At 53.4% G+C, this 23867-nt stretch overlaps 1 protein-coding gene across 1 annotated transcript in view; it reads left to right on the top strand.

The window, feature by feature from the left end:
- The first annotated feature begins 1071 nt into the window (after positions 1-1071).
- Eip78C (Ecdysone-induced protein 78C) overlaps positions 1072-23867 on the top strand; it is a 39141-nt gene continuing 16345 nt past the window's right edge. The window contains exons 1-3 of the mRNA XM_037215522.1: positions 1072-1196; positions 1365-1510; positions 19333-19457. Of these exons, the coding sequence (XP_037071417.1) occupies positions 1072-1196; positions 1365-1510; positions 19333-19457 (396 nt within the window). The remainder of the gene's footprint in view (positions 1197-1364; positions 1511-19332; positions 19458-23867) is intronic.

Raw genomic sequence — 23867 nt, 5'->3', positions numbered from 1 at the left:
GTGCACAGCCGCACCCGCCGCTCGTGGCCCCAAGGAGACTGATCCGCCGCAGGAGCACGCGCCGCTCCACTCTGAACTGCGCCCGCTCCACTCTGAACTGCGCCCGCTCCACTCTGAACTGCGCCGCTCCACTCCGAACTGCGCCGCTCCACTCTGAACTGCGCCGCTCCACTCTGAACTGCGCCCGCTCCACTCTGAACTGCGCCCGCTCCACTCTGAACTGCGCCCGCTCCACTCTGAACTGCGCCCGCTCCACACTGAACTGCGCCCGCTCCACTCTGAACTGTGCCGCTCCTCTCTGAACTGCGCTGCTCCACTCTGAACTGCGCCGCTCCTCTCTGAACTGCGCCGCTCCACTCTGAACTGCAGCGTGCTAAAGGTCCGCCTGGGTCCTCTCACCGTGTCAACGGGCGCGATTCTGTATTTCCTGGGAGGCTCCGGAACTTTTTACCGTCACCGGCGCCGCGCCCATAAACACAGCTCCAGGCGTGCCGCAAATGACGGCAGCGCCCCTCCGAGCGAAATTAATTAAATCGAGCCGAAAAAGCGGCGGTCATTAGCGATGAGAGGAGCTGGCGGTGCGGCTCGCGGTACGTCGGCGGCGCGCGGTACAGTTAGAAGACGGCAGGCGCGGCGGTCGGTCCGCCCGCGGCGCCGCCAGGTCGTTGAACCGGCCTCCCGTAAGAGCCAACGGTACCGGCTCCGCTCGCCTTACGGCGCACCCACCAAGCGGCGAGCGCTGGAAACACCGGCGAGCGCAGCGCGGCGGCGAAGACGGCACGGCGGCACGTGCACCCGCGCGCGAACGCGCTGGTGGCTATGTGCGCGCGAGCGGAGCCGGCAGCGGACGGAGCGGTGTACGTCTGAGAGCTCAGCACGGAGCCGAGTGCGCCAGCGAGCTGGTGACAAGGCAAGCGCGCGCTGAGAGGGTGCAGCAGCGGCCGAGTGGCGCCTGCCGGCCGAGGACGGAGGGGGAATGCGAGCGCGCCGTCCACGCTGTCGCGACGGACGCTGACTGGTGACGCTCGTTCGGCGGTGTTGCCACGCTCCCTGCCGCGCACCGCCGTCACCATGGACATCTTCACGCACGACCAGAGCCTGGGCGTGGCCGGCGGCAGCATCGCCGACCTCAACGACTTCCCCAAAGTGACGTTCGACACGACCACCGACCTGAGTGGCTTCGCGTTCTTCGACGCGTCGGCGCCGCTCTCGCCGGCGGCGGCCATCAAGAAAGAGGAGCCGGAGCCGGCCACGAGTCCGGCTACCGACTACGACGGCCAGCTGGAGCCGCTGCTGCTGCCGGCCGCCGACGCGCCCGCCTCGCCGCCCGACGCCACCCCGTCGGAGCCGACGCTCGTGATCAGCGACGCGTCGTCGTCGACGCCGGTGGCGTCGCTCAGCGTACCGTCGTCGAGCACGGGCGCCGGTCTGCGGCCGGCCGGGGACAGGGTGACACTCGTGTCGCCGGCCACCTCGTCCGGCAGCCGCTCCGACGGCGCTGGAAAGTCAGGTGAGGTGCGCTGCGACCGTCATGGCGCGGTCCGACGCGCTAGGCACGTCCGTTGTGGCTTGTGCGGTAGCTGGCGTCCTCAAATCGGGTGTCCAGGCGCGCTTGTGCAGGCCACGGCCAACGAGGCATCATCGGTGCGAATTGGGGATGGGTCTTCAAATGATATGGATTTGGAAATGAAATCCGCACAGAAGAGTTCTTGGACCATTTCTTTTGTCCGATATTGAATAGCTGACTTTTTGTTTATAATAAGATTTGAGGTGGAATCTTTAAGATGCAAAGTTTGAGGCTCGGCTTACGTCACATTCCTGAACAAATTATAAGCAATCACCAGTGCCCCAGTGCCCATAGCATTGTTGGTTTACGAGCTCAGCGCACGACATTGAACAGACAGGTATTTGGGTATCAAATTAAAGAAAAAATTGCGATGTGGTATGTCTTGCGTTATTTATCACTCACAATCATGGTTTGCTCACGCAATTCACATTTATACCCAAATTTGCGCTACCCCAATATCCTTTCCAAGTTTTTCGGAACTTTTGCAAATTCTCCAATGCAGTTGGCTTTGAAAACCAAGCCTCATACTACTGATGGATTTTGAAAAAAAATAAAGGTTTTGTTGCTTGATTTCAACATATTTCGTTTACATCAGGCAAATGTATGTGTATCTTGTAGCGCATCTATATGGTTGCGTATAGTTTATTAGTTGCATGGTATATGGTTGTTCCACAGTTGTATAGTATATACTTGTTTATATAGTTGCACAGTACAAATCGCTAATCTGGTTGCATAAAGTTGATAACGCGCGGAGTCCGGTGTGGGGCCAGCTGGAGTCCAAAAAGCAGGCACCTGATCGAGAGGCTATGTATGCGGGCTTGCCAGGTGAGGTCTTTCACAAGACGAATGGCAGCATCCCATGCTACTGAGCTTTCGTGATAAGCCTAAACAGCATTCTCCCCTATCGTGTCATGGGAGAGGAGACACGATCCCCTTCCCTCTCCCATGCCCTGGGCGTACCTCAGCGTCAGAGGCTGTGGCAGACCTGACGATGGGCAGATCTGGCGCGGCAGAATGCGCGTGGAGCGCGGGCCCGGTGTGCCGTCCCCGGTAATAGGGATCTGCACGGCTCGCGTCTCGGCCGGCCGACACCTCGTCAGCCGGGCCCACGCCGCATTCCACCTCTCCCGCGCGCCGCTAATTCTCCTTTCAAGCACTCTCATCGTTTATTCACTGCGCAGCGGCGACTGGGCGGCGCTGTGGCGGGCTGGGGCCCGCGGCGCAGCGCTGCAGCCGCGGCCATCGCGCCGCGCCGCTCCACCCCGCCCGGGCCGGCCTCCGAGCCGCGGCAGGTCCGACGACGGGTGCGCCGCTCGCGCCGGCCCGTCACAGCCGACGCCGACGAGACGCGAAGCCGCACCGACGCGGCGTGTCGTCGGCGACGACGCCCGCGTCAAGCCGTCGCGAGGAGACGGTGCCGATCTGCCCGCAGCGCTGGCTCGGCGGCCGAAAAACTGCCGTCGCCGTGCCGCGCTGAGTCGGCGCTGCCAAACCGGTCGTTGCTGAGGACGATGACACTAGTCTGGCTGCCGCCCGGCTGCTTCTTTGTCAGAGCCAGCAACGGCGAGCGAGTATTTAGGTTATCCCTCCTGAGGACATTCACCATGCAGGTGCTTGTCAGCCTGCCCTGGCCAGCGGCTATGATGCAGCAGAATGCAGGGCAATATCTGCAGCATACCCAAAGCCCAGCGAATAGCCATGTGCTTTATGTGACGCTGAACTGTACCTTGTTGTTGTGTGCAGCTAAAATATGCTGTCGATTACTCACTCGTGACTTTGGTTCCGCATTTAATGTCTATTGTTACGGTCAGCTCACAATTCAGACCACGCAGTTCTCCGGCCCTTCTCATCAGCCGCGACCCAACAAACTCGGCGATCCCCAACCTCAGCGGTCCTCAACCTCAACTTCAGCGGTCCTCGACCTTAACCTCAGTGGTCCTCAACCTCAAGCTCAGCGGACAGCGGCTCAGCTGTCAACCTCAGCGTGCTGAGGTTCTCAGCTGATGGGTACTTGGAGGTTGGCCAAGCGGTTTCGTCCGGGTTAGTTCGGTTCGCGTCACGTTGCGCGCAATGTCGGTAGCCCGGATGCCGACTACGGGCTGCCGCCCCTCCCCCCACACGTGGTGACTGCACCGCTACCGGCGGCGTCAGAAGCGCGGCCACGGCTATCTCGCCGTGATCGCCCGGGGCCGGGGAGCAGCCCTCTGTGAACCAGGTCACGGGTCGTTGTCCCTCGGCGGCGCTGCCGGCAGCCGCCTTATACGGCTGGGCTGGCGGGCGGCAGCACTCAGCGCGTATCGACTCCGGGGACGGGTCGCCGTGCCAGATCGCCGCCCGGCCGCCGGGAGCATTGAACTACCGGTTTATGTAGATACTGTGGCATCGCCAACCCATCCACGCCGGTCACGAGTAGGCTGACCCGGAGCCGGGGCGCTGACGGGGCGGGACGGAGAGCTCCGTGACGCTGGCTCCGGCCTGTGCCGCGGCACACCGCAGCCGGATGATGCCATGGCGCAGTCGTATGACGCACGACATACAGGAGCTGCGTGAGGCGATGCTGGGTCAGTATGGCGGCATGTCGGAACTAGCATTTGTTCCGGCTCTCACCGGCAACAGCCAGCGCATGAAGGCGCTGTATGCCCGCCCAATGCAGCGTCAGACTGTCTGTCTTTCGCAGGGTAGTTATACATGTGGCGAGCTGAGTTTGCGGCTTGTCTGCGCCGCCTTTGGTGAGGAGAGGAGGCGCTGCCGTCCTATACGCATTGTCTGTGCCGTCTGTACTAACGACCTACAGTGCTTCAGGACAAAAAGTTGAAAGACGAAAAGTAAAAGGGCAAAAAGTCAAGTGGCAAAAAACAGTACATCAAAAGGATAAAATTCAATGGCAAATGGTAAAAAAGCAAAAGTAAAAAAAAAATAGAAGGCAAATAGAAAAAGTAGAACGGGCTGTTAATCTCCACCCAACTGCTCCGGTCAGAAGCCCGAATTTCATAGGGCTTGCGACTGAATTAAAGGGAATGTCCCACATTTGAATATATTGAAGCAAGCAGGAGGAATGAACAGCTCACTTAAAACTATTGGCGTGTTTTTCAAGTGCAAAGGACGGCTCTAGACAGCACAATTCTCCGTTAAGTAGATATGTTCCTCAATGCGTTATGGTTTGATTGTCATGTACCTTGCACAATATTGGTGGGGAGTCAATTGACTGCCGTCATATCTGGAGATTACGCTCACCAACGCCAAATCTGAACGCCTCAACAATTATATTTGTCTTTGCCTTGATCGCCGCATGGCTAAAAATATCAGGATTTGAATGACGTCGTTATGATGTCATGAATGCCAAGATGGCTTTGAAATGCTCCACCCGATATACCTTTCCCCATTTTCGCGGGCGTGTAGCCTAGGAGCTAGAGGGGCTTAGGTCGTAAGGACAGGGTTGTGAACAGCATCGAAAAGTCTTCAAGATGGCTATTTCAGTTCAAACTCCCATATAGATGTGGAACATTCCCTTTAAGGGCTCTTGATCTTAGGAAGGGCAGGATTGTAAACAGCACCGAAAGGCCTTCAAGATGGCTATTTCAGTTGCACCCCCATATAAATGCGGAACACTTACTTTAAGGGCTCTTTTGATCAGTTGCTCATCCAGGAGGATGGGGAGGAGGCTAGGAGGCAAAACCTATTACACTTTTATCCTGTTAACTTTTTAGAGCTCCGTTTCTTGTCAACTGAGTTTTTCGCATTCGACTTATTCACCTTCGACTTTTTCACATTCGATCTTTCATATTCGACTTTTTCACATTTGGCTATCAGTCGTTTGACTTCTTGTCTTCAACCTTGGGTGCGGTGACCGTGCTGCCGGGATTGCCGTCGTGTTGTGGCCAGAGGTGCTGTCCGGGGCTGAGGAGGGCCGTGCTGGTCCGTGGCGACGCCGGGGGCCTCTGTGACCGACCTGCCGCCGGCCGGCGTCGGCCGGGTCGCAGCCGACCGCAGTCGGGCCAGCTGACTGCGGGTTACAGGCGTGACTGACCGGCTAACTGGTACTGGGGAATGCCGGAGCACGATCCGGGAAGGGCTTGTGAAATACCTATCGGAAATGCGCAACGGAATGAAAATGGGAGAATAAGCGGATCTGTCTCAACGAAAGTGAAGGAGACCTAACGTGCTGGTGTTTCGGCTAATGAATCGCCTTAGATGGAAAACCTCGGCTGGAAAACTTATGAAAGTGACTTTTCGTTCTCTTTAAGGGCGTTTCAAACCGTTTGAACCGGCGTGACAGCGGTGCACCAAAAATTATAGACAGAAGGATGAGAGGATCCCCTGCTTGCACCACGTAAGGCATAGGACAGCGAACGGCTATGCCTTACGTGGTGACTTATGCCTATGCCTTATGGGTATTACAAGGCTTATGTGGAACACATTCGACGTTGGCCACGCCTTTGAGCTTAAAAATAGAGTACACATAGCTGGTAAATCTGAACATGCCAAGCTCACACCCATCGCTCTATTTGCCTAGGTGTGTTCGGGCGGGCGTCTGTATTGTCCCTCAGCACCAGGGAGTGTGTCTCACCCCTTTTATCCATGTGGCGTAACCCTTAGGTTCTGGCGTCACCTGAGCCCTGCGCAACAAACCGCACAGTTTAACAAACTAGCCTCATCCGCAACGTATGCGGAAGAACGGAAGGCATGGCGAAGCAGCCAATGCCCCTGTTAGCAATGCTAGCAAAACAATACATCTACAGTTGACTGTATCGCTGACGTGTTAGCAGCCACATGGAAGGTAAATCGATGCATCAGTGCGGCGAGGGAGGACACGGCGAAGTGTGACGGCGAGGGAGGACACGGCCAAGTATGACGGCGAGGGAGGACACGGCCAAGTATGACGGCGAGGGAGGACACGGCCAAGTGTGACGGCGAGGGAGGACACGGCCAAGTGTGACGCCTTACGGTCACCCGTAACTCCTCCAATGAGGCCATTATAGAAAGGCAGGGTAGGACGTCTGCCGGCGCAGGCCGACCAGTGAGATGCCGCATCCATGTGATAACATGTCAACTACACCTTTGGAGCTGCCCTGCCACGATATGTTATAGGTTGACGGATTAGTGTACCGGAAACGTGAAGATGCATAAGGTTTGGTGAAACGGTGCCTCAACGTCGCCGCCATGCTAAAAAGTGAAGGAACGAGGAGAAACGTGTGGGGCAAAAACGTATAAAGAAGCCTGTTATGTGCGTAAAAGTGGCGTCCAACGTTTAACAATACACGTAATATATATATATATATATATATATATATATGACATGTAAAAATGCGCAAAAAGGTTATGAATATGGATAGATATAGATGAGGAAACATATTACCTTGGCGAGCTTGAGTTTACGGTTGCCTGGCCCTTTGCGACTTACAGTGTCTGTGCGCTCCCTCAGCGTTCGTCCACTTGTCCACGCGCTCTCTCAGCGTTTGCCCACTTGTCCACGCGCTCCCTCAGCGTTTGTCCACTTGTCCACGCGCTCCCTCAGCGTTTGCAGCACCCATGTGCAGCGTCCGATCGTTTTTGGCTGCGCCTTTCATTCGCGCCTCACGTAACCATCACCTCGCCAAAGGCTTTAACTCACCTCCCTTTAAATCGCATTAAGATCTGCAGGTCCGTACTTTGTTGCGGGTTCGTACTTTGCTGCGGGTTCGTACTTTGCTGAGGGTTCGTACTTTGCGGCGGGCTCGTACTTTGCTGTGGGTTCGTACTTTGCGGCGGGTTCGTACTTTGCGGCGGGTTCTTACTTTGCTGTGGGTTCGTACTTCGCTGCCGTATGTGCTGCGGGGTGGGCTGCTCAGCATGGTGGACAGAGCCCGGCTCGGTCGGCGGAAACGTGTCTGTGGCAGCCGCGGTCTTCGAACCCGGTACCAGGCAAACAATCCGACTGTTTCTGAGCGGGACCGACGGCATCTAGCCACCTCCGTGTGAAACTGCCGACGCCGCCGGCGGCGCTCGCCGGCGAGCTATACTGAACGCCTACGCACGTGTTGTAGACGCCCGGTAGGTATCGCCGGTCACTATTTTTATCTAAAAAAAAATACGTATGACATGTTTTACCCCAACGTCGCATAATGCCCCCGTCTTCCTGAAGTGGCCGATATGCTGGGCTTTCCCGGCAGTAAAAGACTGGCAAGATGTGCAAGGGATTTCCGGCGTCAGAACACCAGCAAGCCCGGACCTGCTGCACTGCCGGGCTCGCGTGTGGCCCTTGGTAGCAAACTCAACGTAACTGTCGCTGAATTCCTTAAGCGTGCTCATCGCCATCTGGACTGGTATTTTTTCGGCTGGTCCGGTTCTCGCGGGACCAAGAACCGCCGGAAAGTAATCCGGTGATCCCTGTCACCGCTGCCTGGTTCCTGCTCGTTGATCAGATGTAGTACCGCTTCGGCCGGGGGACGGGGGGGGGGGGGGAGTCAGGATGTCTCCTCACCGTGTTCGTAGCGGACAATGCAGGCGGCGTTCGCGTGACCAGGTCGGCCACCGCCCGCCGGGGCAGTCCCACCACCTGGAGAGACATATAACCCCCTTGAGAAGGTCAGTGCCGGCTGCCGGACGCCAATCTAGATGTCGCAGCCAGGCGGCGACCCAACAGGCAGTCTGCGTAGTACCGGCACTGGCTCAATCTCGGCCAGGATGGTCTTAATCACATGCCCTGTTACGCGACGCCGCCCCCAGGCGTCACCTTCCGCCGATAACGCCACCAAGTCGGCTGCACGTTGTTAGCAGAGTCTCTGCGAGTCACCTGTGTCATTTGTCACAGCGAGAGTCACCTGTCATTTGTCACATCGTTGCTCGGCCTGCGCGTCGTGTCAGCATGGCCGGCACGCTGAGACGGCGGTGCGAGTCGTGGCGTCGCTGAGACGGCGGTGCGAGTCGTGGCGTCGCTGAGACGGCGGTGCGAGTCGTGGCGTCGCTGAGACGGCGGTGCGAGTCGTGGCGTCGCTGAGACGGCGGTGCGAGTCGTGGCGTCGCTGAGACGGCGGTGCGAGTCGTGGCGTCGCTGAGACGGCGGTGCGAGTCGTGGCGTCGCTGAGACGGCGGTGCGAGTCGTGGCGTCGCTGAGACGGCGGTGCGAGTCGCGTCGGAGCCGGGCGACGGCACTAACCCGCGTGTCCCGAGCACTTATGTTAACTTCGGTAACAGACTGATGTCAATCATGTGGTAAGATGAATCTTCCCAGTGCATAATTCGTGTCCCATCTTCATTCAGCTTTCCGCCCCGTTGTTGATTCTGTTCATTCATCCTCTCAGGTATGGTTGGAAAATGCGGTATGCCAGTTGGGACAGTGCAGCCACGATCACTTTAGTTGAAACGCGCGCAATTGTATTGACTCTGTTGAAAGACACCAGTCCTGGCAGCTCTGCCGCGCTCTGTCTCAATGGTCGCTGACGGTTCAGTCCATGAGTTCTGCCAAACAGGCTTGTCTCGATGTTCCCTGGCCGCTCAGTCCGTGAGCTTGGAACGCTGTGAGTGCAGGCAGTTCGCAAAAGCTGTCCGTGAATCCAGTTTAACACAAAGAACATCGTAATGACAGCCTGTGCATTGCAGCGTTGTCTTTTTTGACCAGCAGACTAAAGTTGGTTCCGCCTCATTGGAATCGCTAAGACCCAGACTAAGTGCATAGAGTTTATTCTGGCCCCGACTCGAGAAGCAATGAATTTCAATGAACTCATACAAATTTCTGTCCACTCTGGATCCGGCTCATGAAGATGCGGCCGGACAATGCAATTGATTGCAGTAGGTTTGCATCCCGTTACCGGTCTTAAATGTATCGCTGCGTCTGGTCTGTGCAGGAGGGTCAAGACCTATAGGTATATAACATTTATTTCAGGGAAAAATAAGCAAACCAATTACAAAATTATGCCGGAGCATATTAATTGTTCGACTGAGAGCACGCTCGATCGGTCAAAGTGCCAGCCTTGTGAGCCTGTTGTCGTCACATTTCGGTCGTCTCGTCCATCATTCCATCAAAGGGTGCGTGAAGTGCAGTGGTTAGATGGCGCGTCTGGGAACCCGGTGCAATGGGTGAAATGCCTCACTGTACCTGCCCCTCTTGTCGGGGCGCAAGCCAGCCCATGCCACAAAGCCTCAACAGCTGAATGCATTGTGAAACCACAATGACGATGGTAACATCGTCAAGCTTATACCGCCGTTCAGGCCGTGGCTGGGGTTTGTCTCCCCATACCTCCACTCAGGCCGGGGCTGGGGTTTGTCTCCCTATACCGCCGTTCAGGCCGTGGCTGGGGTTTGTCTCCCTATACCTCCACCTAGCATTCAGGTCGCGGCAGTCCAGTGCCAGGTGTCAAGCCTATACCGCCGTTCAGGCCGTGGCTGGGGTTTGTCTCCCTATACCGCCGTTCAGGCCGTGGCTGGGGTTTGTCTCCCTATACCTACACCTAGCATTCAGGTTCCCGGCAGTCCAGTGCCAGGTGTCGCCGCTGGAGGGGGGCCACCCACGCCCAGCGTCCGGGCGCCCTGACCGCCGCCCGGGCTCGGCGCGGGGCGGTACCACGCGTGACCCAGCGGCGCTGGCCGTCACCGCCGCCGCTGCCTGGTCACTGACTCCGCGCCGCCGGCAGAGCCCTCACATACTTCCGGCGCGCTGCAGATTGGCGGCTGCACGCGGGCCGATCAGGCTCGCGAGCCGGTCGTTAGCCGCGGCGGCGGCGGCCTGCCGGCTGGGAGGCCGAGTCGCGCGCCGCCGAGCCGGCACAGCGGCGCATCGCGGGAGGTGTGACGCTCCGGATCACGGGCGGTGTGTCATTCCGGATCACGGACGGTGTGACACTCCGAATCACGGGCGGTGTGACACTCCGGATCACGGTCGGTGTGGCACTCCGGATCATGGGCGGTGTGACATTCCGGATCATGGGTGGTGTGACATTCCGGATCACGGGCGGTGTGACACTCCGGATCACGGGCGGTGTGGCACTCCGGATCACGGTCGGTGTGACACTCCGGATCACGGGTGGTGTGTCACTCCGGATCACGGGCGGTATGTCACTCCAGATTAGAAGGATGGCACGACTGTGGACACGAACGTTGCGGCACTGGACCACGAACGGTCGGACCCTGGAGCGGTGTGACACTGGGTCACGACCAGGTGCCGCTTCTCCGGGGTCAATGACCGTCGCTGGATCAGAAGTCGCCCCTGCACTGGACGGTGCATAACGGATCACTGTTTGGGGCGACCTGACGCGTGACGCCGGCTGCAGGCAGGATCCCGGCCTGTCGTGACAGATGATCGCTGGTTGGCCAGCCCGTGGTCGCTGATTGGCCAGGTCTCGGCCAATGACGTAACCGTGACGTCACTTGCCGGTGATCCTGGAGTTCGCTGACGTGGCGCATGATTTACTTCTGCGGAAGAAGAGTACGAGGCGACAGGATCCCATATGGGTCCTATGGTCACGACGGCTGAGACTGCGGTGAGCGTTGTGTTGCAACATTGCAAGATAAGTTGCAAAATGGAAACATTATGTATGCACGTAGCATGGTAAATTGGGTGTGTAAGAACACTGAAGACAGGGTTCAGACTTGCATTGCAAAGATTCATGGAGCCCAAAGGCGTCACAGCCAGGTGATGAGAGCACCGGACCAACAAGCGTAAACTAAGTTGGCTGAGCGCCGGGCAACTGTAGCATAATCAGGGAATGGCACAGGATGCACCAAGCGTCCTATGCGTTCACGTCGGAGTAGGAATAGACTCCGGGATGAGCAAAAATCCATATTGAGTCAATGTGGGGTTAGGAAAATTTGGGAACGTCAGAGTCAGACTTGTGCTGGACTGGTCGTCGCCATCGTCATTATGGTTGATTATCTGAAAGAATGTTCATGTCATCGGTGACCTGGTCAGTTGGCAAGGGTGTGGTGATTTCTCGCTCTTTTGTGAACTGAACACGGGGCGAGGGAAGAGTGGCTTCATTCTCACACGAAACCTACGCTGTTGGCGAGTTGGGTTGCACTTCCTCCAGCGATGACCTGAGAATTGTGGTGAGAGTGGAGTGGTCACATTGCCATCCGTGACCTGATCACAGGGCGTGCACCATCTGGCGTGCATCCCCTGATGTGGCGACACAGAGTAGGCATCCTGACGGGTGGCCGTAATTTTCTCCATAGACGTGTAGTGAATTTCTGCTGCTCTCGAGGGTAAGGTGAGAAAGCAATTTAATGATACGTGATGGCTTCTCCTTTACAAATGGAATGTCTTTTGCAGTCGGAGTGTCGTGGTCAGTCTCCAGGGGTACCCCAGACAAGGCATGCTAGAGCCGCAGCCAGGCGTGATGATCAAAGTGATGGAGCGGGCATGTCAATGGCATCAACTACAGACCGACGCACTCACCATGTGCAGCCAAGACATTGTTCCAAATGACAAAAAGAATGATCCACAAGGGACCATGTAATCAGTGACTCTCATCGCAGTCATGATGTGTTCTCGGATGTGCAGCATCACAATGCGGTCGTTACAGTATTGAGCGACATCGCGCGCACTACTTCTGAAGTAATGCGACAGGCTCTTGACACCACTGTATTGAGCGACACCGCGCGCACCACTTCTGAAGTAATGCGACAGGCTCTTGACACCACTGTATTGAGCGACACCGCGCGCACCACTTCTGAAGTAATGCGACAGGCTCTTGACACCACTGTATTGAGAGTCTGCTTCAGTGGGGCGCGCTGTAATGAATGGTAACTCAGATGAGAGAAGAGATACACCTCCGCTGCGGAATAACGAGATGTTAACTAATGCCTCACAGTTGGTGTTTAATAACAGATTCCATATATATTAGCACCCAATATGTTCTAGCATTTCCACACCGAATACACATGCCTTCTTGAAGGATATGGTGTTAAAGTACCTGGCAACATATTCATCCAGCTTGGGCCGCCCAGGCTGAGTCAGGTGTCTTAACAGCTGGGTAATGAGATGCAAAAGGTATCGCAAACAGTAATCATCACGGCTGTTCTTGTGCGAAATAATTATAGATACGTTGTAGGTGTCCTTCAAGTGGTGTGCTGCTCATACCCAATGGCGTAGTGCTAGGATTAATGACGCGCTCTTTGTCAAAGCCGAGTTACACCTTGTTTCGTAAGACACGTTTAAAGACCGTCTGAAAAATGCCGGACCACATACACATTTTAACTTTGCGCTTTAACGTGCCCGCAGTCATAAAGCAGGAAATCTGTGCGTATCGTAAGTGGGGTCCACCTTTCCTTGTCATTTCCATACAGACGTGGTGCACAGAAACGCTCCATGCACTTTGAACTACTGCTGGAATTTTGTTGGGAGAAGATTTTTCAAAATTATTGGTAGTAGTCGTTACTCATAAATACCGTCACATTTCGGCCCCAGATTTTGTACCTATGTTAGATGTGGTCGAGGTTGAAGCTTCGTGAGATTCATTGGGCGTCAGGGGACACACGGAAACGGCATGTGTGAAAATAACTTTTCTTTAAGTATTTCATTGGGAGCCTTTGGTGGTTTGAGCCTCAAGCTCCGCAAAGAGGGCTCCAAAGCACTCCCAAGGAGGTGCAAAGCTCCACCCAAGCACGTGGTCTGGATTTTGTGATTACTGACGTAGCATAGATGGGAATACCATCCAATACCATGGAATTAGAGGAGTGCCTTGAACAACTGAATATTTCTGAAATTTGTCGAATGGTTTTGTCATGCTGTGTTTTTGGCATCAATAAGTCTACATTCGTTTGATTTCAATTGTATCAAGGAGCCATAAGCTTGACACACTTTTCAAATTTGAACCACAACCACTGCTGCCCGTACGGGCGCTGGCTGGTTGGTTGGTTGTTTGGATTAGAGCTTTTTCGTCTAGTCATGACCATTTCAGGGTTATGGCATGAAGGAGAGTGGACAGCGGAGGGGCGTGGACAACGGGGAGGGGGGGGGGGGGGAGGAACCATGCGCACCTGGGGATCCACTCGCCGAGTATTGGGCCACTAGCTCATGCATGTGGCCTGCCCAAGTGAACGAGGTGTGGCGAGTGCGCAGGATGAAAAAAGACGGAGGATAGTATGGCGGGTGAAAGACGCTGTCATACTTAGCTCTAAGCAGCTTCGAAGTAGGCGAGAACAAGTCAAGTCTAGAGGAACTCTGGAGCTGATTCGAAGCCCTTTCGAAGCGTTCCGCGGCTTGCGGACGGCGGCGGTCAAAGGCTCTGTGGGCGCCTGACCGCCTCCCCCAGTTCGCGCGCGGCTTCATGGTGCGTGTGCGCTTCGTCACGCCTCCGTCCCACAGGCCCGAAACACACTCCTGACTCACAGAAAGCATGGCTGAAAAAACGGGACCCACTGCCGCCGCCGCGCCCATCGTCGCCCGGTCATTCACCCCTCTCCGTGAAGGCCGCGCGAAACCTGACGCAACGGACGGGCGCCGCGGGCGGCCCGGCCGGCTGGCCGTTGGACTATGCAAAAGAAGCGTCACTCGCCGCCGATTGTTTTGTGAGCTGGGCCAGGACGAGCGAACTGCGGCCTGGAGACCCACGGCCCGGCTGTGCTCATGACCGCCTCGTGGCGCGCGAAGTCGACGCCGCAGCGAGGATGGCCTAGGTGTTTTGAAGAGTCTGATGCCCCTAACACCGCCACGCAGTGACGTCAGGACAGCGTTCCTCAGTTATTTCTTTTGGATGTTTTGAGATGTACTGCATGCGGTCAAGAACAGGCATGCCTGGGCCGTGCCTAGCTTCTGGACCGTTTCTGACTGAATTTTTTTAAAGTTGGTTGGCCAGTTGGGTGCCAAGACTGCATGAAGTGCTACTTCTGAAGCCAGTTGTTTGCTGGTTTCAGAAATAGCGTGAGGCGTAACCCCGCAAATGCGCAGTGGTTACGTTTCCCGCTATTTCCAGTCAGCATTTATCATTGCTTAAAAAAACGCCACACTGGTTGTGTCAGTGTTCATGGCAAGCATGCAGGCAAAACAAAGGTATAACGCTTAATGCCGATTTGCCAGGAGGCAGAAAGTAGGAAAACAATCTCTCCAGCGTGGGCACCTGTTTTGCGAGATTAGTTGTTTTCGTGTTCCTACTTAACCAACCGGATTCGCGAAAACGCATCCGCACCACAGCTCCTTCGCCAACTGGCCAGCCCTGACTGCTCTCCCAACTCGTCCATCTCGACCTGTGTCCTAATCCGCCAACTGGCCATCCCTGAGTGTTCTCCCAACTCGCCCATCTCGATCTGTGTCCTGATCCCCGCTCTGACAGAGCGCCTTGGCGGCCAGCATTATCGCACGTCTTGGAATCCACCGGCGGCCGGCGGGTCCGCCTAATCGAAAGTGCGCAGGAAGAGTGGCCTGCCGGGCCGGGCCATAACGGGACTCGAGAAAGAGTGGTGGCTCGCTTGATTGCCGCCCGGGACCCGCTGGAGGAGAGAGAGAGGAGTCGGACGCGGGAGTGGAGAGAGCGAAGCTGATGCCGAGATGGTGAAAAAGAAAATGGAGAGATAGGAAGAAACAGGAAGCGAGAGAGAGAAGAGAGAGAGAGAGAGAGAGAGAGAGAGAGAGAGAGAGAGAGAGAGAGAGAGAGAGAGAGAGAGAGAGAGAGAGAGAGAGAGAGAGAGAGAGAGAGAGAGAGAGAGAGAGAGAGAGAGAGAGAGAGAGAGAGAGAGAGAGAGAGAGAGAGAGAGAGAGAGAGAGAGAGAGAGAGAGAGGAGAGAGAGAGAGAGAGAGAGAGAGAGAGAGAGAGAGAGAGAGAGAGAGAGAGAGAGAGAGAGAGAGGAGAGAAGAGATGAGAGAGAGAGAGAGAGAGAGAGAGAGAGAGAGAGAGAGAGAAAGAGTGGTAGAGAAAGGAGGAGCGGGATGCTGAAGTCAAGATGGTAATGTGACGCACCAGGACTGCTGCAGAGTAGCAAACAAAACAGCCTAGACTTTTAATGGTTATCAATACCGGAGACGACAGAATGCCGTTTTGTCTCGAATACCGCCTGCAGGCCACCTCAGTCTTTGGGATACAGCACTTTTCCCTCCTAGTCATGGTTTGTGCAGTGAATGTGGCGCATATTTGATGGAGCGTCTACGAGCACAGGAAAATCCAGCACTACACCTATTGCAGGGCCAACGATTATCATGAAAATTGTTGGTCGAATCCCATTTTGAAGACAATTTTATCCACGTGGCACGATAAGCTAAATTTTAAACCTGCACAAAACTGGGGTAGAGCCTCCTGATCCCTTTTCCTGCCCATATAATCTGTGCACTGGTGCCTGTTTATGTTCGTAGTTGTTCGGTTTGCTGAACATGCGCACCAACATTTCGATATAATGTTGAGATTGCCAGCAATCTGGTCATTCATGTAGCGTGAAACGTCAGGCGGTTCGTCCGAGCCGTGATATGGGTGCATCATTAATGTCATTCCCGTGGACGACCGCGGTCGGCAGTGGTGTAACTGTGCGCGGATTGGTGGCCGCGGGCGAGCGCGCTGTGACTGGACCGATGGTGGCGGCGGCGCCTCGGGTTGCCAGCCGAGCACCACACCGTTACCCTGGCAACGGTGGCTTTAATGGCCGGCACGCCCGGCAGGCTACTGCCGCCAAAACGGGACTGGCCGCTGTACCTGCGCTGCTGAACGGGGCGACGCCGCTGCCGCAGATCGGCGAGCGCCACTCGATGTCCCCCGCTCTTGTGGGAAGGCTGAGGTGGCTCCTCTAGGCATCTAGAGGGAAGACTGGTGTGGGCTGGCTGTGTTGTCTCTTGTGCCTTGCACAACATTGCCATCGTAATTGGGCGACTTGACACGATACATAGAGGAAATATAGGTCGCCTTTCACCCGGAGGGCCATCATGCACCATTGAATTCACCACGAATAGCCATGCATGATTCTGTGGAATACTGCGTTTCTGTGATGGCGTGGAAACCTTTGCTCTTTCATCCAGTCGTTGGTTGTGTTCAGGGTAGTACCAGTACCCATAAAACTACCGACCCCGCCTTTCAGGCTTCACTAGGCACATCATAGAGCCCCAGCTGAGGACTGCATCCTATGATCCTGACGGTAGAAGCCTCATATCAAGAGAGCCCATTGAGCAGCACGTTTAGATTTTAAGCTTAAAAATGGGTTTCTGGTATGGGCTCTGCTACCGCAGGGAATGCAGTGCAATGCACACGCCCCCTTCTTCAATATTTGTGAACGCAGCATTATGTCAACAACGTTGCATGGAGAAACGTCCCATGAATGTTGCCCTTAATTGGTCATAGCCATCATCCCCAGCCATTAATCGGTGATAGAGCTCTGCTTCTGGTATCTCTTGGGTCCAAAATTACGCAACTATCGAGAAGGTCAGATGGTATTTAAGACCTGAAACGGATCTGTATCTCTTAACATGAATCCTTTGGAGAACGTCACATGCTTAAAGGCCCAGCTGGACTGAAAGCTTTTATTTGTCCAACGTTGAGCAGTATGGGTTGTGTCTTACTCCCCAGAAGATGGATTTTCTTTTTCGTTTGCGCAAACGCACACGCACATAAACACACGATTGTACTACACTGGCTACAATATGCCAGACTGTCACGCTTATGGTGGCCATGAGAAATAAACCAATGAAGTTGGTCCACACTTTTATGAACGCTGCAAACGTGCGCAAGCATTAGTCGGAAAACATATGTACTGTACATGGGTGAGCAAGCTGATGTAATCGTTCACACTGTAGCATGGTGCTGTGGCCTGACGAGCAGGTGCTGAAATCCAGTGTCGGACATGTGTTTAATCCTTGCATTATGCGTACATGTGTGCATTTGACACGTTCATGTCAGCAAAGAATGCAACAAACCATGCTGTGAAAGTCTCTCGTGCCGCGGAGAAGTCTTTAACCCATGGGATGTGGCATAAAAATTGCGACTAGGATTTCATGACGTGTTAATAAATGCGCTTGATATGCCAAAAACCTCATGTGTTTTGTCACTTACGTGGTCGCATACTTGTTGCAATAACTTAGTACGAGAACACATCTTGATTGAGGACGTGCATTTTTCTTATATTCGTTTTGCTTTATCGTATCCCATCTGAGCGGTAAGGTCGAGCACTTGTTATTATAGCTATCTTCATTGCCACCACGGTGATGAAAACGTGGGTACACCGCTGCTGCAGCGGCGCTTCCTATGCACATTTTGATGGCAAATGCTCAAAGGCGTCAACGCGGTCTATCATGCCTTGCTCACAGCTCACTTACTCGGCTTCTCTGGTTTTTGCCATGATCTGCAAAGGCTGTGTTCATAAATTGTGGCTTAGTAATGGTTAGGGTGACTTTTCCGTGGAGGTTCCCTCGTTCGGGGGTTCCTTACGTGTTTATCTCATGCTGCACATGCCTGTCCTCCTCTGCTGTGCTGGATCGCCGTGGTGGAACAAGCTCTCTTGACCAGTTGCCAATTAACTGTCAAAGGGAAGTCACAAAAAGGCAGTTTCTGGGGCTCAAACCCATGCGCCTTACACACATATGTCGGAGTGTCCAGCGCCCTACAAACAAAGTTACAGGAGTTTGCTAATATTGTTTTTGAAATAAAATCGATATCTGACTTCAGACTCTGCCTTTGCTCCACGCCTGCTTTTTGAAACCGTTCGTGGTGACCAATTCTTCTTTTGTCCTTATCGCCGCCCATCCTGTTAATTGTTCTCTCGACACCGTTTATATCCGCACCCGCCTTTTACTCCCATCAACCCTCTTGTCTCTCTCCATTCTCCATTCCCAGTTCATCAACATCAACACCTTGTTCCCGGACCCCACTCTGTCTCCTCTTTTCCGCCACTGCTCCTGCCCTGCCTCCTGTTCCTGGGACGGCCCCTGCCCTGACCCCTGCTCCTGGAATGGTTCCTGCCCTGCCCCCTGTTCCTGGATCGGCTCCTACCCTAGGAGGGCCCGTCCTGACGCCGCCCCCGTCCGCCCGGCAGTGCTCGGTCGAGTCACGACATGCCGTCGGTCGCCGCCGCTTCATAACGGCCGGCCGGCCCCGGCCAACGCGCTCGCCACGGCGCCTCGGCGTAGCGGTGCAGCGGCAACGCTGGCCAGCGCACCGCCCGCGGCGCCGGCCCCAGGCGTGTCGCTGCCGACGGCGCGCGCGCCGCAGCCGTCGCTCCGTTCCCAGGCGCACGCCGTGTCCGGAGCCGCAGTCGGAGCGGGAGTGGGCGGGGTCGGGGTGCGGCGCCGCCTCGGCCAGGTCGCGGCCAGGCGCTGAGTGACCCGGCTGGGGGGCGCCCGAACACGCCGCGCCGCCCTGGACGCTGCGCATTCGGCGGGCCTGTGAACGGCGGCGCGTCTGAGCGCCGGTTACCATGCGAGCCGGGCTCGCGGAGAGTTCGATGAACTGCGATGGATTGTTTGCATGGGTACGGTTGATTTTGAATGGGCACGGCGTAGGTGGTGCGGGAAGCGTCGACCCCAGCTGGAGTGAGAGCCATCTGGATAATTCTGTGAAAGACGTTTAGTGGTCGGCTACCATCGACCGCGTCATAAAGGGCTGAATGATGGAGGGGTTTTCCAAACAGCAGATGTCAATAGGCCATGAAATCATCGTCGTGGCTCGATTGTCAATGGTGGATGAGACTTTTAAGTTTGGGTGCTTTTCCACATGATATTTTCATAAGCTTTCAGATCCAGACTCGGTATACTAGGCACAACTAATTTGGAAAGAGCATGCACAAGTTTAAATTATTGGTGTTTATGTGCAACATATCTGTGTGCGATAGTCACACAAATTAAGCGTAATCGAGCAATGTGATGACGATTCGTCCTTTTTCAGAACAAAATGTTGTGCTCGCTGACTCCAACACCTCGTCGCCAAACAAGACATTCGTGCCGTGTCGGGTATGCGGAGACAAGGCTTCAGGCTACCACTACGGCGTAACGTCTTGCGAAGGCTGCAAGGTAAGAACAGGGGCCAGTAATATGGCAAGGTAAGAACGGGGGTCAGTAATATGGCAAGGTAAGAACGGGGTCAGTAATATGGCAAAGCAAGAACGGGGGACATTAATATGGCAAAGTAAGAACAGGGGTCAGTAATATGGCTGGGTATGTGTGGCCCGGCTACACCAACTCTGTTCAATTTAGGGACGTTACGGCATTTCACCGTTTCAAATTACTCACCCAAACACTTCACCACGTAACCTTTTTCTAGCATGATGCTCCCTCCCGTGGGTAATAGTAATACATTGTGAGGCGAGCCTGCTTGCTCAGCTGGTACAGAGCTCCCTCCGGGTGGCCTGCATTTGCTGTGCCACTGGTAAACGGTTATCAGATTCAAACAAATCAAGATATAAGTTTTTCCGCATTTCTGCAGAAGGCAGACACCAAATGGCACTCACTCATCCAATGTACCAGTTGTTAGCACTTGGGACTATGCGTCGTAGTTCGTAGTTCAGTTGGGACTATGCGTCATAGTTCCAAGTGTATGTGCGAGTGCAAGCGGTAAGCAGAGGTCGAGCTGAGTTAAAAGAGCGCGATCATGCAGACCTCTAGTTAACGACCTGGTGCGGACGCCAGAGCTTCTGATTTGTTTTGTTTCAAAAGTGACGGCTCGGCAACACTGGGCCGGACAGACTGCATATCGGCGTCGCGCAGGACGCAGACCTGCTGACAGCTTGAGTACAGCAGCGTAATACGGACGTTACGGCTGGCGGCAACACTGGGCCGGACAGACTGCATATCGGCGTCGCGCAGGACGCAGGCCTGCTGACAGCTTGAGTACAGCAGCGTAATACGGACGTCTGCATACGGATGTACACAAACGTCCACACAGTGCATACGGATGCCATTGTTTAAGTGCACCACAGGTTTCCTGTACACTTTGGATATGTTCATCTTACCCTACAAATGTATATTGGTTTTTGTCATTCGTATGGGTCGAATCATGTTGAGACAAAAGCCGTAAGTCTAATGCTTTATTCAGCCTGCTGTAATCTTTGTAAGCATCTTTTATTGTGAAAGAAGCGGCTCGTCGCGCTCACCAGGCCGTTTTCCACAAATAGCTAACGTTCGCACTTGTTTGCACAAAACGGCCGTGTCATGACGTAGCATGACATTCCAAAGTATGTCCGCGAAATTCGATCGTTGAATTGGAATTGCTGTCCTGACTTAATGAGCTCAGTCTTTTTAAGCAATCTATGCGTGGGGGATACATTGATGCCAGCGCATGACACGATAGTTGGGTAGGCGATGGGGGGGGGGGGGGGTGGGGCTTACAGTGATCCGCGACAGAGCTCTAGAACTCTTTAGGACCGGATGCTGACCGCATTCCCAGTACCTGCGCACCGCGAACAAACCACAGACGCCACAGTAACGAAAAAGTGCTGCTCCTAACGTATCCGTGGGCTATCAATGTTAGTGTGAGCTGACGCCGAAAAATTGCCCCAGGTGCGTACCGCACATGTTCTCTCAGCTATCCACTGTCCTTTTCACTACATTAGGAATGTTGGGCGGGACGTGTCACTTTCCATAGAATTCGATGAGATGAAAAAACAACTTTTTCCCTGACAACCAGGTTACGAAATTATATTTCGTAGTGTTCTATTGAAAAACCACGCTCGATCCCCTAAGGGTAAACAGCTAAGGTGTCATCCGCCCCTCGATGACTGCGCCCCTGTGCCAAAACCATTCCCGCACAGCATTTAAGCTCTGAAAACGAGGTGTGACATCCTTTGAACTTGCGTACCACTATGAGTCTGTGCCGCATTGTCGTACTCTGTACTGCTCTTCCGCATTCTTCTACGTTATTTACGTTTAAATAGAAAATAAATGAAGAAAAAGACATTCAAACAAAACCTTATCAAAGATTAAGGTGGCTGGACCGGTGTAACCAGTTCACTGATGTGTGATTCTGCAGACCGGAAACGGAGTTCGGGTGCCGGCACATAATGATGGACGATAACATTGTTTAGAGTTGGTGCAAAAGTGCATGCGGGAAAGGTCAAACATCTGGTCCTCGGCGATTTCCCTGGGCCCTTGCCCCAGACTTTTTGGCGCTAGTTTCGGGGCGGAATACGGCACGGCAAACGGCTTTTGTTGCAATACGTACGATGCAGTCTATCTGCGCTGGTAGACTATCCCGTATTTCACCAACTTATTGGAGACTGCAGTACTGAACAAAGATACATCCGCTGTATCACGTATTAACCGGTCGATGGCCCGGATAGTTTTTTTTTTATTTCAGCTGGGTGCACCAATAAGACATGGGCCTTTATGGAAGTGACATAGTTCTCTTCTTGCTCATGAAACTCTCAAACGGCTCATTTACATCGATTTGGTGTCCTGCCCACGGAACTACATCCATGCTTAGTGAAAGGCGGTGTGACGTGGCCTTGTCGACCACTGGCGAGCGTGTAGAAGCGACTATCGCACTTTCCAGGCATATCAGATGGCGTTAATGCATGATTACAGATTCCTTGAGACACTACAGCGTTCTCGTCCTTTGATTTAATGTCACAAGGGCACCAAAGCGCCTTGGTGCTAGTGCTCTCCTCAGTTTGGAGTTGGCCGCCCGTGAGACACTGCGGTGCCTTTGCGGCTGGGACTGGAGCCCCCAAAAAGCTGTGGGGCTATTGCGTCCGGTATTTTATGCGAAAGCCCAACGCGGATGCGACCCAGCTTTTACTCATCTACGTCACTTCGGGTCTGCAGGAGTGACGCTCCATCTGGTCTGTTTCTCGCGTTTTCGGAAATTGGCATTGCAGGGAAAGGCTCCATTTGTCGCCCATCAGATGTCTCATCCGCAGCCACACACCATAAAAACCTATAATACCGCGTTATACCAGTGTAGTACAATGTTGAGGGATGTCATTGGTACAGAAGATCGAGATGAAGCTTAAAGAGAGCATGCGAAGCTGCTGCTTTAAATGCTGCTGCCGTGAACTCGCACGGGACGTGGGAGGAGGTAGCGGAGATCCCCAATACAGTGCACTTGTTCTGTGTGGCATTGACGGGTATCAAATAAAACCTATGGATATGAAAATCGCTTAAAACTCTCCTCAACCTCCCTTTTGTATCATCGATGCACAAAAGCTCTGCTCCACCAACCAACGATTAAAACATATCAGAATATCTGAAGCTTCTGCAGAAATGCTCATGATCCTTAGCAGTTTCGGCTAAATATGGTTACTTGTGACAGCCAAAATGTAGCTCATTAGCTTACCTTTTCAACGATGCGTGTAGTGAACATTTCCAAGTCACTGCAGTGATGTGATATGTGCATATATATCATACGTCATGTAATATATATATATATATATATATATATATATATATATATATATATATATATATATATATAATATGTCACGTAAAATATAAATATGTAACATATGTCATGTCATATATATATATATATATATATATATATATATATATATATATATATATGTGCACAAACGCTACAAACGAGCCCACAGGCTATGCGTGTCTCATGTCAGCTGATCAGAAACTATAGCGTCAGTGAACCGGCCTAGCCGGCTCGCCACAACCCTGTCAGCGATGCCTTTAGCGGCCTTATCTACTTACAACCACTGATCGCTGTCACATGCAGGTTCAGCAGCACTCTATTCTGAACTAAATCTATGCTTCATGAATTACATATATCCTTACTGAAGTTCTGGGGTGCCCAATCATGGTTCAAATCAAGTTTAATTTTCAGGTTCAGGCAGGTTCAACAGCACTCTCTTCTAAACTGAAGCTATTCTACATGAAATTAATTCATTCTGACTGAAGTTGTAGGGTGCCGAATCATAATTCCAATAAAGTTTAATCAAGCAATAAAGCAATTAAGCAAGCATGTAGGAGCAACTCTGGCTTTTATTCCTGATCCAACGAAACATTTCTGAATGTGGATCAATTAGGCAAGAATTGAAGAAAACTGAGAGTCATAATACAAGAGACGATAATGATAAGTAGCACTATGTCAAAACGCAGAAGCTGGTCACATTCCAAAAGTATAGTGAGTGCAATCCACCTTAGTATGGCCCACGAATCAAATGAGACAACTAAAATTCCCCCAGAAGTAGGCGTTTTAAAGGACACGAAAAGCAGCTTGACACTTAAGAGTGCAACACGAATTTCTATGGAGGTTTTGGCCACCCTCCTTTCTCGAATCCCTTGCAAGCCTATGATGGCGGGTCCAGAGGTAAACAAAACTGGCAAGTGCGTTTCCCAAAGAACACCAAATAGCGTGATAAAACAATGTTTTTGCCCTCCTCAAAGCCTTGTACAAATACCCAAACTATGTTTCCCCAAGCACATTTGTGCTATTTTTGCGAGCATGTTTTTCATCAATGGTGACATTTAAGTTTT

The sequence above is a fragment of the Pollicipes pollicipes genome, unplaced genomic scaffold, assembly GCF_011947565.3.
Source record: "Pollicipes pollicipes isolate AB1234 unplaced genomic scaffold, Ppol_2.1 Scaffold_3447;HRSCAF=4054_pilon_pilon_pilon, whole genome shotgun sequence".
NCBI classification, from domain to species: Eukaryota; Metazoa; Arthropoda; class Thecostraca; order Pollicipedomorpha; family Pollicipedidae; genus Pollicipes; species Pollicipes pollicipes.
The sequence above is the reverse complement of the archived record's forward strand: the minus strand, read 5'-3'. Positions and strand labels throughout refer to the sequence as shown.